The sequence below is a fragment of the Mesoplodon densirostris genome, chromosome 4, assembly GCF_025265405.1.
Source record: "Mesoplodon densirostris isolate mMesDen1 chromosome 4, mMesDen1 primary haplotype, whole genome shotgun sequence".
In the NCBI taxonomy this organism is placed as follows: Eukaryota; Metazoa; Chordata; class Mammalia; order Artiodactyla; family Ziphiidae; genus Mesoplodon; species Mesoplodon densirostris.
In genome coordinates, this window is record NC_082664.1 from 173,354,116 (window position 1) to 173,368,794 (window position 14,679).

Genomic DNA, 14,679 nt, shown 5'->3' on the forward strand with positions numbered 1-14,679 from the left:
TCCCCTAAGGACATTTAACAGTGCCTGCAGACACAAGTAGGGGAGGTTGCTACTGGCATCTATCATCAATGGGTGTTGAATTTTGTCAAAAGCTTTTTCTGCATGTATTGAGATGATCATATGTTTTTATTCTTCAATTTGTTAGTGTGGTGTATTACACTGATTGATGTGTGGATATTGAAGAATCCTTGCATCCCTGGGATACATTGCACTTGATCATGGTGTATGATCCTTTTAATGTACTGTTGGATTCGGTTTGCTAGTATTTTGCTGAGGATTTTTATGTATATGTTCATCAGTGCTGTGATTTTCTTTTTTGTGGTATCTTTGCCTGGTTTTGGTAGCAGGGTAATTGGTGGCCTCATAGAATGAGTCTGGGAGTGTTCCTTCCTCTGCAATTTTTAGGAATAGTTTCAGAAGGATAGGTGTTAACTCTTCTCTAAATGTTTGATAGAATTCGCCTGTGAAGCCATCTGGTCCTGGACTTTTGTTTGTGGAAGTTTTTTAATCACAGATTCAATTTCAGTGCTTGTGACTGGTCTGTTCACATTTTCTGTTTCTTCCTGGTTCAGTCTTGGAAGGTTGTACCTTTGTAAGAATTTGTCCACCTCTTCTAGGTTGTCCAGTTTGTTGGCATATAGTTGATGCCCCTGGCATCTAGTGTGTCGAGGCCAGGGGTGCTGCTAAACATTCTACAGTGCACAGGACAGCCCCCCCCCCCACACACAGAAAAGGATTACCTGACCCCAAAGGCCAAGTGCCAAGGTTGAGAAGCCAGACCTAAAGCAGTCCGGGCTCCTCCTTTTGCCCCCTCCGTCCCTCTTTCTCCTCTGTCACATCGCAGAGTGCACACACCCTCCCTTTGTTGGCATCAGCAACACTGAAAACGAAGAGTGGGTCCTTGGTCAGCCAGGCGGCCAACCTGGGCCTCCCCGTGGACAGCCCCGGGAAAACGGCCTCGCACCTGCCTCGTACCTCAGCAGAATATCTTAAGCCAAACCAAGCTACTCCTGTACCAGCTGCTTCCATCGCCTCCGTGGGCGTGGAGGCAGCGGCCAGGACGCAGTGCAGGAGGGGAGGCCGGGCTGTGAGGCTCAGGGGTCCCTCTGCTCCGGCACTGTCCTTATGGAAGGCCGCAGCGTTCACTCCATCTGTGGTTTGCACTCCCCACAGTGACCTGGAAGACTTCGTTGAAGATTTAAAGAAGGACTCTGCCTTGGCCAGCCGCGTGGTTACTCTCAAAGACGTGGAAGACGGGGCTTTCCTCCTGCACCAGGTGGGAGAGGCAGTAGCTTCCCTGAAAGGTGAGTGGCCTCCTCGGGGGGGGGGGGGGTCTGCAACCTGTTTCCGGGGGTGTTTGAAAATCCATCAGACGATGAAGGATTCATTCGTGCACATGGGCAGGTACTCATCCAACACCTCCATGTGCCAGGCACTGTTCTGGGCACCTGGGATACATCACTGAACAAAACACGTGAGCATCCCTGTCTCCTGGGAGCTGATATTTTAGTGGTGGCTGTGATATTTAGGACTGAATGACTCTTAAGAATCATCTCTTCTCTGGGCGCTTACAGTGCACCAGGCACCTGTACCAGATTCACTAAACACAACCCAAGGGCCGCGTGAGCTTATCCCAGACATACAGGCAGGAAATGAGGCCTGGGGCTCTGCCTTGGCCCAGGTCACGATGAGCCCAGCTCGGCCTCAGGGCACGTGAGCTGCCCTGTGGTGGGTGAACCCCACGCTTCTCAACCCTGTCCAGAGTCGGGGCTCGGGACAGGGGGCTTGCTGCTCTGGCTTTTTCCTACAGCTCACCGGCTGCTCTTGGCCCACAGGAGAATTTCCAACCTTACAAAACAAGATGCGAGCCATCCTGCGCATAGAAGTGGAGGCCGTGCGTTTTCTGAAGGAGGAGCCGCACAGGCTGGACAGTCTCCTGCAGAGAGTGCGCGGCATGACCGACGCCCTGACCATGCTGCGCAGGTGACCGCGGCTTCCGGGGCGGGCGGGGGGCGGGGCTGGGGTGAGAACTGATAGTTTGACGCCAGACTTCTTGTTGGTTCTGATCTCACAGCCAGGCAGTCAGCCGTCTGCTCCAGCCCTGGTGGTGTTAGGTGTCAAGAATATAATAATAAGCTGAACAGCACCCCTGCCCTTATCAAACTTCCTTTCCCACGTGGGAAAGACACGACGACCACCCATGAACCACTTCCCAGTAGTGGCAGTCCTGAATTTTCCTTTTATCTTTCTTAGAACTTGGATATTACAGAGATGTTACCCTTTAGATCTTGGACCAGATTTGAGAGCAGGTCACAAGCAGAAGTAATATATAAATTCTTGGGAGAATTTTAATCACTAATAATCTTTAATCACTATAATCTTGTGATCAGGTTTGTAGGAGAAATATGTTAAATGTGCAGTTGACTTTTAGATGAATTATTAACTATAAGGGAGCAAGTGAGATTTTTCTAGTAACAGTGACCTCAAAAGGAACCTCTTTTGAGATGCTAACACACTACAGAGCGGCTATAATCACCTGTGTAAGTTCCAGGACGCCAAAAATCATCTGAATTAAAACAACAATGGCCTCTTCCTGCAGAGACCTCGTCTGCCTGGGTACAGGAAGAAATTGTACCTGAATTGCATTTTCTCATAGGTTCACTCATTTTAAATTACCAGAGTGAACTTTTTCTTCCAGTAGGATAAAAATATGTCAAAGAATTCTTAATTAAGCTCTTACCTAAATGTGGTAACCCACCCACAATGCCTAAAACAAACCATCCTTATTAAGTGTTTAAAGAGGGAGCAGGCTGGCAACATTGCCCACCCTCCCTTCTGTTCCCTGAAAAACAATTTAAAAAAAATTTTAGCCAGCACAGATGCAGCTAAGTATTTGTCTTATCTCCATCTAAAAAAAAGATGGGATTGTGTGTCTTGAATGTTATAGGACTTTTTGTCCCATAAATGCTCAGTGGTGGGAATGATAGATAAAGCCAGTTAAGTAACTTTAACAATAAAAATAGAAGAAATATTAGCTGCCATCAAGCTGCTCATCACAGGCCTTTATACTATTAATCTTTTGGTATCTTTCCTGTGTAACATGCTGTACTCAGCACTGTGGAAGACACAAGAAGGAAGGTAGGAATATGCACGACCCCGAGGACAGGCACACGTCCTGGTGCCTGATAGAGAAGACAGAGCGGGTGACAGTCACAGTTCAGAGCAACTTAGCGGCTTGGGAAGATGCTGAAGGGATTTGGTATGTGTTGAATTTGAGGTGCTGGAAGGATAGCAAAACAGAGCTGCCCATGAGGCACTTAGAACGTGGACCGAAGTTCAAGAGGCAGAGTTAAGGGAGTCCCTGCCTAACTCGGAGGGAGAGAGGGAGGAGAGATTGAGAGTTGGAAGTCGCCTTCATGAAGATGATTACTGAAAATGGAAGCGATGACTATGATAGAATGAGGAGGAAAGGAGACGCTTAGGGATTTGGGATTGAAGGGACGGGGTAGGTAAAGAGCAAAAGAAACAAGTGAATACAAGAGGAGAGTCGTAGAAAGCAAGGTCTTCTTTCAAATTAAAAAAAAAAAGAGCATTTTGCTAAGAAGGGAGTGAGGGACTAATTTACCATGTGTGACAAAGTCTTCCATGTAACTACATTGATCGTAGCACCCAGCCCTGAGGAAGGCATTGAACAGCACTGTCACCAGCATCGTCCCCATCATTATTATAATCTCCAGAAAAGTACCTGAGGCTCACAAAGGTGAAGTTCCCGGCATTACAGAGCTAGAACGTGGTAGAACTGATACTCAAACACAAGCCTGTCTGACCCCGAAGGTCATGTCTTTTCCACTGGACCGTGGTGGAAGTGGACAGACAGCATCAAATGACCCCACCCCCCAAAGCAGAGGAGGACTAACCCGGCGGTTAGATTCGAAGTCACTCTTGATGTTGCAGAAACGCTGGTCAAGTCCAGGTGGGGCAGCTAGATGGCACCAGGCTGAGCTGTAGGAAGAGCAAAGCAAAAGGAACTGGCATATAAACCACCCTCCCAAGATGTGTAGCAGTGAAAGGACAGATGGAGGGTTTAGGAAGCTTTGGGTTAGAACCGAGCATTGGTGAGAGCTGCCTGGGCCGGATCGGGTGCAGGAGTTACTGTTAGAATCATGTGTCCACTTGACGTCACCACCCCCCAAACAGTGACAGGACTGCATCAGTCTGGACACAACAGTGCACGTGGAAAGGGAAAGATAGACCATGTCCTGAGGGAAAAAGTAGGAAAGCAGCTGCCGGAGGTAACTAGGAGGCAGTTAGGTTGCTATGGGAACCCTCAACTCTAAGCTGCTACTTCCGGTTTTAGAATCTTAATTTTGCAACACCACCTTACCTGGCTTTGGGATGACACAGCACTCAAGCATACCATACAACTAAAATGCACGTTACCTAGTTCACCAGTTCATGCTGCTGTGCATGGTTTCCCCCAGGCATGTCACTGATGGGCTCTTGAAAGGCACAGATGCAGCCCAGGCCACACAGTACGTCGTGATGGAAAAGGCCACGGCCGCAGAAGTCCTGAGGGCCCAGGAGGAGGCTCCCCGCGCCTCGGGCCAGCCCCTCCCCGGTGTGGGCGTCCCCGGCGACGTGAAGTCGGAAGTGGTGCCCTTGACGGTTCACCACGCCCAGAGCTCTCCTGTGGTCATCCAGCCGTCCCAGCTCTCCTCCGCGCTGCTGAACCCTGCCCAGCACTTGCCAGGCGGGCCTGGGCCTCACCCGGCCAGCCCTCCCGCTGTCACACAGGAGGTGACCTCAGCTCTGCAGTCCCCGCAGATGCCCGGGAATGGTTCCTGCGTGCAGAGCCTGTTCGTGGACGAAATCCACAGTGTGAGTGCCAAGAACAGGGCAGTGTCTATCGAGGTAGAGTCCTATTTCCATTTTTCGTAATTCCATAAAGGAGGAAAGGATGTGGTCCTTTCCTTCCAAGAGTGTACAGTCTGGTTGTGGAGATAATGCATATATGTATCAAAGATACATTTTTATCGAATATATATTTTATCAAAAATGTAATTTTATATTTTTATCAAAAATATATGTAACTTTCTATTTTATATACATATCGGTTTTTTAAAACTGTAAATGGGTTTCAATGGCCAGATTGAGAGAGAGGCCATCAGATTTCAGACAAGGCTCAGGCACCCAACCTGTAGGAAGGTGAGTGATGTGCTGTTAAGTGTTTAACAACCGGCATTCTGATGGGAGAAGGCTCATTTGTAGTATCTGCCAGTTTCTGTGGTGGAAAGACTCCCACCATTGCTGACATCAGTGACCGTGCTGGTGGGAAGAAGGGTGACAGTCAGCCCTCCCGAGCCAGTGTGAGCTGGGGAGGGTTTGCCAGTGACCTTGAAAATGAAGTAGTATCCGGGTAAGCAGAGGGTGGTAAGAACAGTCTAGGATAGAGGGATCCTGGGGCAAAAGCTGGACCTTGGATAAACCAGTTGAAGTGGAACAAGAAAGAGGAGATAAGGCTGGCAAAACAGGCTGGAAGCTGGTTTGGGGCAGCTTACTCACCATTCCTGTGGGGCCAAGGTTCATTTCATGGGTATCAGAGAAATGCTGTAGCTTGGACCAGTGATAAAAAATGGCGTCTTCAGAAAATTAATCTGGAAACAATATGCAGAATAGATTAAGGTAGTGGGTCTCGAATTAAGGGTGCAGGATAGGAAGTTGTTACAGAAGTCTCAGAAGGAAAGAGAAAGAAGGTCTCAAGGTCACACGATATAGAGAGAAAACTTGCTGTGTTCTTAAATATTCTTTTCATCAAGAGCTGGTGTAGGTGCTCAAGCAGCACGTTGCGTTTCCCTGGCTCTCTCCTTCCTCTTCCCTAAAATGTTTCCTCCACTCCTTACTGTGTCCTTAGCCACCTGGTCCTAAGCATTCCTGCCTCTCTTGCAAGTCAGCGGTGGATAACTCTGGTTTCAGGAGGAGATGACCTCTTAAAGCCACTCAGGCCACAGTCACGGCCACCAAGCCTCTGAACACTAGGGAGCTCCCCTCTGCTCCAGAGTCAGTGGCTGTGCCCCCTACTCCAAGTCAGCTGCTTACAAAATGCATACGGTGGGGTGGAATGTGATTGGCTGATGATGATTCTGCCTGTCAGAGTCAGGGAGGGGACCAAAAACACATTTCCTCCTGAAAATTAGTGGATCTGCCACCTCAAACATCTCTACATTTAAAGGATGTCAGTAGGATGATTCTTTTATTTAAAAATGTCTATTGAGAACCCACTAGGCATAGTTACCATTGTTACATGTATATTTTAAGTAAGTTTTGACGGCACACTTACAAGTCATCTCTGAAATGCTCTGATCCACAATAAGGAGGCCTGAGTCTTCCTGACAGCCCTCCTATGGAGCTTCATTCACTCAAAAGATGTTACTGAGTCCCAGTATGTGCCAGGCCTTCATAGGCTCTGGGGTTGGCAGTGAACAGAAGGGACCAAGCCCAGGCTCTGGTGATAATAAATGCTACGAAGGAAAAATAGAGGAGGATAAGGGTGGTGGCTGTTACTCATAGAGAGTGAATCTCGGGCAGATCCTTCATCTCACTGGGCCCCAGTGTTCTCGTGTGTGAAATACATTGATTCTGTGATCTCCTGGGTCTTCTCCAATTCTGACATTATGGGGTTCCACTAATCCTGGTGCTCATTTCCACTCTGTCCTCCTGGAATGATTAATGTGGCATCTCAAAATCACAGGAAAATGCTCTTTAAAAAACTGTATGGGTATTTAAAAATGCATTTTATATATTTCTTCCTCCTGTAGAACCTGATGGAGCTTAGAGATCATCTCAATAGCCCCTCATTTTGTAAACAGGAGAATGTGACCCCGAAGGTCATATAGCAATTCTTTGACAGCAGTGGAACTAAGACATAGGATTAGTGAGTGTTTTGGTGTTTGTTTCTGTTTCTTTGAACATCTCCTCTACAGCGAAAACTCAGTGTTTGTTTCTGTTTCTTTGAACATCTCCTCTACAACGAAAACTCAGTGTAGAAAAACAAAACCTTAGTTATGGGATACATGCCTTTGATATCCCTGTGTCCCTGCCATGAGTGTTGGCAGAGTATGTAGTAAGTGCTCAGTAATAATTGAATGAATGAATGATTGGGTTTCTGAGCTTGCTTCTCTGTGAATAAATACCACTTGGGCTTCAGTGGCAGCCTGTTTAAAACATGTAGCAGACAGCACAAGGGTCAGGTTTGTCTGATGTGCAGAAGTGTCCCTGGACACAGAAACCAGAGCATCACTTTACCAACACTTTAACTGTGTTATACTTCCTCCCACCCCGACATGAAATCTCAAAACTTTCTTTACTTGCTGTTGTCCTTCAGAAAGCAGAAAGGAAATGGGAAGAGAAAAGGCAAAATCTGGACCACTATAACGGAAAAGAATTTGAGAAGCTCCTAGAAGAAGCCCAGGCCAATATTATGAAGTCAATTCCAAACCTGGAGATGCCACCAGCCTCGGGCCCACAGCCAAAGGGTGACGCTCCAGTGGACAAGCTAGAACCTTCAGGTAAGGCGCTACCAGAGCTTTGTGGGCTGCTCACCCTCGGGTCAGTGTGGTGCCACCCACATAGGCACATGCTGGCCAGTGGGACCAATCTCTCACTTCCTAAAAACCTTATAAATTAAAAGAAAAAATTAATTGGAAAAACAAGCCCCAGGTGTCCCTAGAGCCTCCCTACTCGTTTTTGTTGTTGTTTTTCTATTGACTACAACTTTTTAGTTATAAACGTAGTAGGGAAACTGTGTTCTGCGTTAGGAATCTAGAACAATGCTCACTAACGAAAAATGTAGCTCCCCAGTTTCTGCCTTTCCTATGAATTTATGACCCTTCACGGCACCAGCTGGGAGAATATGAGACCTGCGTTTAAATTGAGAGGTTTTCTTAGAAAACGTCAGCTTTTATGAGCTCCCAGAGGGATATTAGATCACAAGGAGAAATCGCATTTTTAAAAATTATTAGATGGTATATTTAACCAACCGGAACTATGGAAATTAAGCATCAGTGTGTCAATAATAATATAAAAAGGCTGTTAAAAATCTCAACCTGCTAAATCTTCAACCAATTACAAACTGTGTGCCTTATTCTCATCTTAAAAGTATGGACAAAGACATTGTTTTACTTGCAGCCCAGTGTATCTCAAAGAGGGAGCCTTTGTCATTACACGAGAGGGAGACCAGAGCCCACCTCCAGGGCCCATCAGCCTGTGCCCGTCCCCAGAGGCAGCCATCCCGAGGCCAAGCTGCTGGCCTAGGACAAGACACATGTCCCAGTGGTGTTGGTGGCCTGTAACCTGGCACCCTCTGCATAAGACAGGAACCGCCCACTACAAATAATCACTGGCTGGTCACCCTGATGACTTAGCCAAATCTTCGTTACAACTTCAGTAGGAAGTCCTCAAGCACCTCCTCTAAACAACTCTATTTCAGTTGCTCAGAAAAGACACACACACTCCTGGGAGGCCAGGCAGGCCTGTGTGTCCCCAGAGTTGGGACAAAGGCCAGCTGGAAGCTCTGATCCCGAATTTCTTGTTTTACCACTTTTGTGAGCTCTTAGATAGAGTGCTGGTAAAAGGCTGAAGTGAAGAATGTTGGTAAAGGGCAGGAGTGAAGCTCTGCATTTTGAGAGAGAAATGCCTTTTGGGGGGCATTTTTCTGGGAAAAGCTCAGCAGACAGCTTCGTCTCCCAACCTTTGGTGCCAATACTGATTTGTAATTCTCTCATTTCTGCACTTGCTGCCTCCTTTTCTTAGCAGAGAACCTTTTCTAACCACAGAACCGTGACCAAAAAGATCCACTTTCTCCCTGACTTTGTCCTCTGACCCCATCTGCCTCTGGCTCTTCCTGGGCCAGATTCTACTCTAACCTCCTCTACATGAATCCTTCCTGCCAACACTGCTTTCCAGACTCAGGGATGAAGGCTCTGGAAGCCATGCAGGGAGCTCTGACCCTTCATCTCTCCAAGTAACACTCAACTTTTTGGGGTAATAAGAGATTTGTTTAATAATAATAGGTAATACTTGCATAGCATTTACTATAAGCCCAGCACTCTTCTAAATGCTTTATGTATATCAAGCCCATTTGATCTTCACAACACCCGGGTGGAGATGATATTATTAGAATACCCGTTTAACGGATGGGAAAACTGAGGCAGAGAGAGGTTAATTAACTTGTGCAGGGCCTTTCTGGGACTTGGAGCCAGTCAGGCTTCAGGGCCTGTATTTTCAGTTGTTGCACTATGGAGATAATAGAGAAATTTTTAAGTCAGATTGCATCGAGTTTCTAGAAATACATTGGACTTTCTGGATGTTATCTCGAAAGATGATTTTGCAATGACACACTGTTTTCCAGAAGACTCTCCAAATTCAGAACAGGACTTGGACAAGCTGGGGGCTAAGTCCCCGCCTCGTCCTCCCCCACCTCCACGGAGGAGCTACCTGCCAGGATCGGGGCTCACCACCACAAGGTCCGGCGATGTGGTCTACACCAGCAGGAAGGAGAATGCCGCCACAAAGGTCTGATGGGTGAAGCCCTGGTAAAGTGGTCTCTGGGTTCAGATGCTGCCCTTAGACAAAGTCTTCTCTGCTCTCATTTAGGACATAAAATGTAGTCAGGCAGAGAAGAGAAGTAGAGAATAAACTAGGTCTCCAAGGAAGTGCCACTGAACTAGGCTCTCAGGCACCTTTCAGACATGTGTAAGGAATGACCATTGCACAAAATTGCACAGATGGGAAAATGTCAGCCAGTGCTACAGGACTCAGCACCAGGAGTTTTATCCTTACTTGACTTTTAGCTGTAACTATGTGAAATGCAAATCACCAGCTACTTCTCCAGCAAAGCACACTAAGATTGAAAATGGGGGCCCAAGGAGCAAGCAAAAGAAAGATCATCTTACAAAGGTAACTGAGATTAGCTAACATAGTTGTGGGAGTCTTCAGAAAGAGGTTCAGAGAGCTTTAACTTCCACTTAACCTGGCAAGTTTTGTCATGTATGTTAAATGTAAAATACAATTTCCAAGGAGGGCCTTTCTTAAAGGCACTGAAGTTAAGTTACAATCTTATTATAATTCTTCAATCCATTTGCCAAAATGACACCTTGAGCAAAGAAAAACCCAAACTAAGTGCAAGTAGACAAAGCAGCCTTTCAGCTTGATTTGAAGAGCTAGGAAGCCAGTGCACCAGGCAGTGAGAGAACGTGTGTTCTTTTGCGATCTGCCCCTCTTTTGCCAGCACCTGGGGGTGTTAAGCCAGTATCTGTGGTTTGAATCTTTCTCAGGCAAGCAGTGAAGATGCTGGACCAAGCCTGCAGGCTAGAGCCACAAAGTGTCCAGCAGAGGAGCCTGCTTCAGCCTGGGCCCCATCACCACCACCTGTCACGACTTCCTCCTCAAAGGATGAGGAGGAAGAAGAAGGAGACAAAATCATGGCAGAACTCCAGGTATGTGGATGAGGTAACTGACGTGGCTGCCTGCCCTTCCCATCTGGGACTCTGGCTGCATCTGTCACCAATTCATTAGCTAGAGAGGGCTGGGGAAGAGCCCCATGGCCCTGGGCCATGTAAGCTGCATCTCTGGCCTTGGCCTCCACTTTTCCAAGGTGGCACTGAACTAGGCCCTCAGGCACCTTGAAGACATGTGTAAGGAATGACCATTGCACAAAACAACTCAGAAAGTTTATACCAAAAAATCAATTCCAAGCTTTCCTAGCTCTGGCTGCTAGGATTGCCTTTCCTTTCTTTCAGTGTGAAAATAGTCCCTGCTTCATTTTAAAAGCACTTAAGATGGGGATTAGAAATACCAGCCATTGTCCTGTCTTCCCAAGGACTGATTAAAGCCCCCTTCAAGTGGTGTCCCCTTCTTTGGCTTTAATTCTTAGAATGACAGGCCTGGAATCATGTGGCCGTCTGTCCTCCATACCAAGTTTCCAGTCAGTGTCAATGTCATCTTTTCAGGTATTCCAAAAAGCTTAATAATTTTGTTTCCCATCTTCTTTGTTCTATTTGAGAAATACTTTATTTTTAGATTCTTATGTGTTAACTAATTGCCACAGTCTACTCCTAGGACTAAGGAGGGGGTACAGGGCTACACCCAAAGCCGATCCCACATTCAGATCATGGTGTGAATCTGCCCTAGGTGTACATTCTAAGAACTTGTCTAGTCAGTCATAAAACACAATTCCTAGACCACAGTCTGTTCATAAAGTATTTCATTTTGATCCATGAATTAACGTAGGGGTTTTTTTTGCCCATTTGATGGTCAGGTCACAACCTCCTTCGGGCTCCAGAACATGCTCACTAAGGTACCGATGATTTTGTGCAGGCCCAGGGATCTGCCTGCTTCACTGGGAGGAGGGAGAACATTCTGACCGTGTCAGTTCCATCTCAGCTCTTCTGCTGCCCATGGAAGTAATTGCCAACATTAGGCACCTTGGGTTTTCCAGGGAAAACAGGGCTGCTGGTTTACTTGTCACATGCGTGAGCCCTGTCCAGCCCCATTAAAACTCAGACTGGCCTGAGACATCCCCTCCATCCAACAGTTTGCTTACAGGTTTTTAGATTGGTCAGTGAATTTCATTCATAGGAACCATAGATTTATAAAGTTACTGACTCATGAAACAGTTGAGAGCGTGGAGGCCTCCATCAGTTATCCACTGAGGGCCTCTGACTAAGGCACTGGTATGTCAAGGCTACATGTTGCTGGGCATTGGTGCTTCTCCTAAGATGTGTAGGCAGATGCTGGGGCCATTCACTGTAGCATTTGCCCCCAGATTATGGTATAATTAACAAATATGGAGGGAGAAAGGCCAAGGTAGTGGGGTAGAAGGAGGTCGGCTCACCTCTCACAGAAACACCAAAATCACAACTGACTGCTGACCAACCACCAACAAAAAAGACTGGAACCTGCCAAAAAAGATACACTACATCCAGAGATAAAGAAGAAGCCACAACGAGATGGTAGGAGGGGCGCAATCACGACAAAGTCAAGTCCCATACCCACTGGGTAGGCGACACACACACTGGAAAATAATTATAGTGCAGAGGGTCTCCCACAAAAGTGAGAGTTCTGAGCCCCACATCAGGCTCCCCAGCCTGGGGGTCTAGAATTGGGAGGAGGAGACCCCAGAGCATTTGGCTTGGAAGGCCAGTGGGGCTTGGTCGCAGGAACGCCACAGGACTGGGGGAAATGGAAGCTTCATTCTTGGAGGGCGCACACAAGGTCTTGTGCCCTCTGGAACCCAGGGAGAAAGCAGTGACTTTATAGGAGCCCGGGCCAGACCTACCTGCTAGTCTTGGAGGGTCTCCTGGAGAGGTTGGGGTGCGGCTGTGGCTCACTGTGCGGTCAAAGACACTGGTGGGGGCATACTGGGAAGTACTCGTTGGTGTGAGCTCCCCGGGAGGCTTCCATTTTTACCTGCCCCACCTGACAGCCTGTAGGCTCCAGTGCTGGGACGCCTCAGGCCAAACAACCAACAGGGTGGGAACACAGCACTAGCCCAAAGTCACCTCTAAACACACCCCTTGACACGGCCCTGCCCACCAGAGAGACAAGATGCAGCTCCACCTACCAGTGGGCAGGAAGCAGCCCCTCCCACCAGGAAGCCTGCACAAGCCTCTTAGGCCTCATCCACCAGGGGGCAGAGACCAGAAGCAATGGGAAGTACAACCCTGCAGCCTGTGGAACAGAAACCACAATCACAGAAAGTTAGACAAAATGACACAGCAGAGGAATATGTTCCAGGCGAAGGAACAAGATAAAACCCCAGAAGAACAGCTAAGTGAGGTGGAGATAGGCAGTCTACCCGAAAAAGAATTTGGAGTAAAGATGATCCCAGATCTTGGAAAAAGAACGGAGGCACAGACTGAGAAGATGCAAGAAATGTTTAACAAAGAGCTGGAAGATACAAAGAAGAAACAGAGATGAACAATACAATAACTGAAATGAAAAATACACTAGGAAGAATCAATAGCAGAATAAATGAGACAGAAGAGCGGATAAGTGAGCTGGAAGACAGAATGGTGGAATTCACTGCTGCGGAATAGAATGAAGAATGAAAAGAAATGAAGACAGTTTCAGAGACCTCTGGGACAACGTTAGGTGCACCAACATTTGCATTATAGGGGTCCCCGAAGGAGAAGAGAGAGAAAGGGCCTGAGAAAATATTTGTAGAGATAATAGCTAAAAACCTCCCTGACATGGGAAAGGAAACAGTCACCCAAGTCCAGGAAGCACAGAGTCCCAGGCAGGATAAACCCAAGGAGGAGCACACCAAGATGCATATTAATCAAACTGACAAAAAGACAGAAAATATTAAAAGCAACAAGGAAAAAAGCAACAAGGAACATACGATGGAATCCCCGTAACACACAATGGAATCCCCATAAGGTTATAAACTGATTTTTCAGCAGAAGCTCTGCAGGCTATAAAGAAGTGACATGATATATCAATATTTAAAGTGATGAAAGGGAAAAACCTACAACCAAGATTACTCTACCCAGCAAGGCTCTCAGTCAGATTTGACAGAGAAATCAAAAACTTTACAGACAAGCAAAAGCTAAGAAAATTCACCACCACCAGACCAGCTTTGTAACAAAAGCTAAATGAACTTCTCTAGGTGAAAAAGAAAAGGCCACAACTAGAAACAAGAATATTACGAATGGGAAAGCTCACCAGTAAAGGCAGGAAATCATTCACACACAAATGTGATATCAAAACCAGCGGTCATGAGGAGAGGAGAGTACAAGTGCAGGATACTAGAAATACATTTGAAATTAAAAGACCAGCAACTTAAAAACACTCATATATATTATACAGACTGCTACATATATATTATACAGACTGCTATATCAAAACCTCATAGTAACCGCAAACTGAAAATCTACAATACACACACACACAAAAAAGGAATCGAAACACAACACTAAAGTTAGTCATCAAATCACAAGAGAACAAAAGGAAGGGAAGAAAAAAGACCTACAAAAACAAATCCAAAACAATTAACAAAATGACAGTAAGAATATACATATCTATAATTACCTTAAATGTAAACAAATTAAATGCTCCAAACAAAAGATATAGACTGGCTGAATGGATACAAAAACAAGACCCTTAAAAATGTTGTCTGGGGGGCTTCCCTGGTGGCACAGTGGTTGAGAGTCCACCTGCCGATGCAGGGGACGCAGGTTCGTGCCCCGGTCCGGGAAGATCCCACATGCCGCGGAGCGACTAGGCCTGTGAGCCATGGCTGCTGAGCCTGCGCGACTGGAGCCTGTGCTCCACAACGGGAGAGGCCACAACAGTGAGAGGCCCCAGTACCGCAAAAAAAAAAATGTTGTCTGCAAGAGACCCACTTCAGATCTAGGGACACATACAGACTGAGAGTGAGGGGATGGAAAAAGGTATTCCATGGAAATCAAAAGATATCTGGAGTAGCAATACTCATATCAGACAAAATAGACTTTAAAGACTGTTATAAGAGACAAAGAAGGACACTACATAATGATCAAGGGATCAATCCAAGAAGAAAATATAACAATTGTAAATATATATGCACCCAACATAGGAGCATCTCAATATATAAGGCAAATGCTAACAGCCATAAAAGGAGAATTCAGCAGTAACACAATA

General features: G+C 46.5%; 1 protein-coding gene across 14 annotated transcripts in view; it reads left to right on the forward strand.

Moving 5' to 3' along the window:
• KIAA1217 (KIAA1217 ortholog) overlaps window positions 1-14,679 on the forward strand; it is a 330,492-nt gene that overhangs the window by 299,171 nt on the left and 16,642 nt on the right. For 11 of the 14 annotated variants that reach the window (XM_060097722.1, XM_060097721.1, XM_060097709.1 and 8 more), the window contains 6 exons: window positions 1,174-1,304; window positions 1,836-1,983; window positions 4,482-4,911; window positions 7,382-7,565; window positions 9,407-9,570; window positions 10,332-10,493. In XM_060097722.1, the coding sequence (XP_059953705.1) occupies window positions 1,174-1,304; window positions 1,836-1,983; window positions 4,482-4,911; window positions 7,382-7,565; window positions 9,407-9,570; window positions 10,332-10,493 (1,219 nt within the window). The remainder of the gene's footprint in view (window positions 1-1,173; window positions 1,305-1,835; window positions 1,984-4,481; window positions 4,912-7,381; window positions 7,566-9,406; window positions 9,571-10,331; window positions 10,494-14,679) is intronic. The other 3 variants (XM_060097710.1, XM_060097718.1, XM_060097711.1) reach the window with 2 other exon arrangements.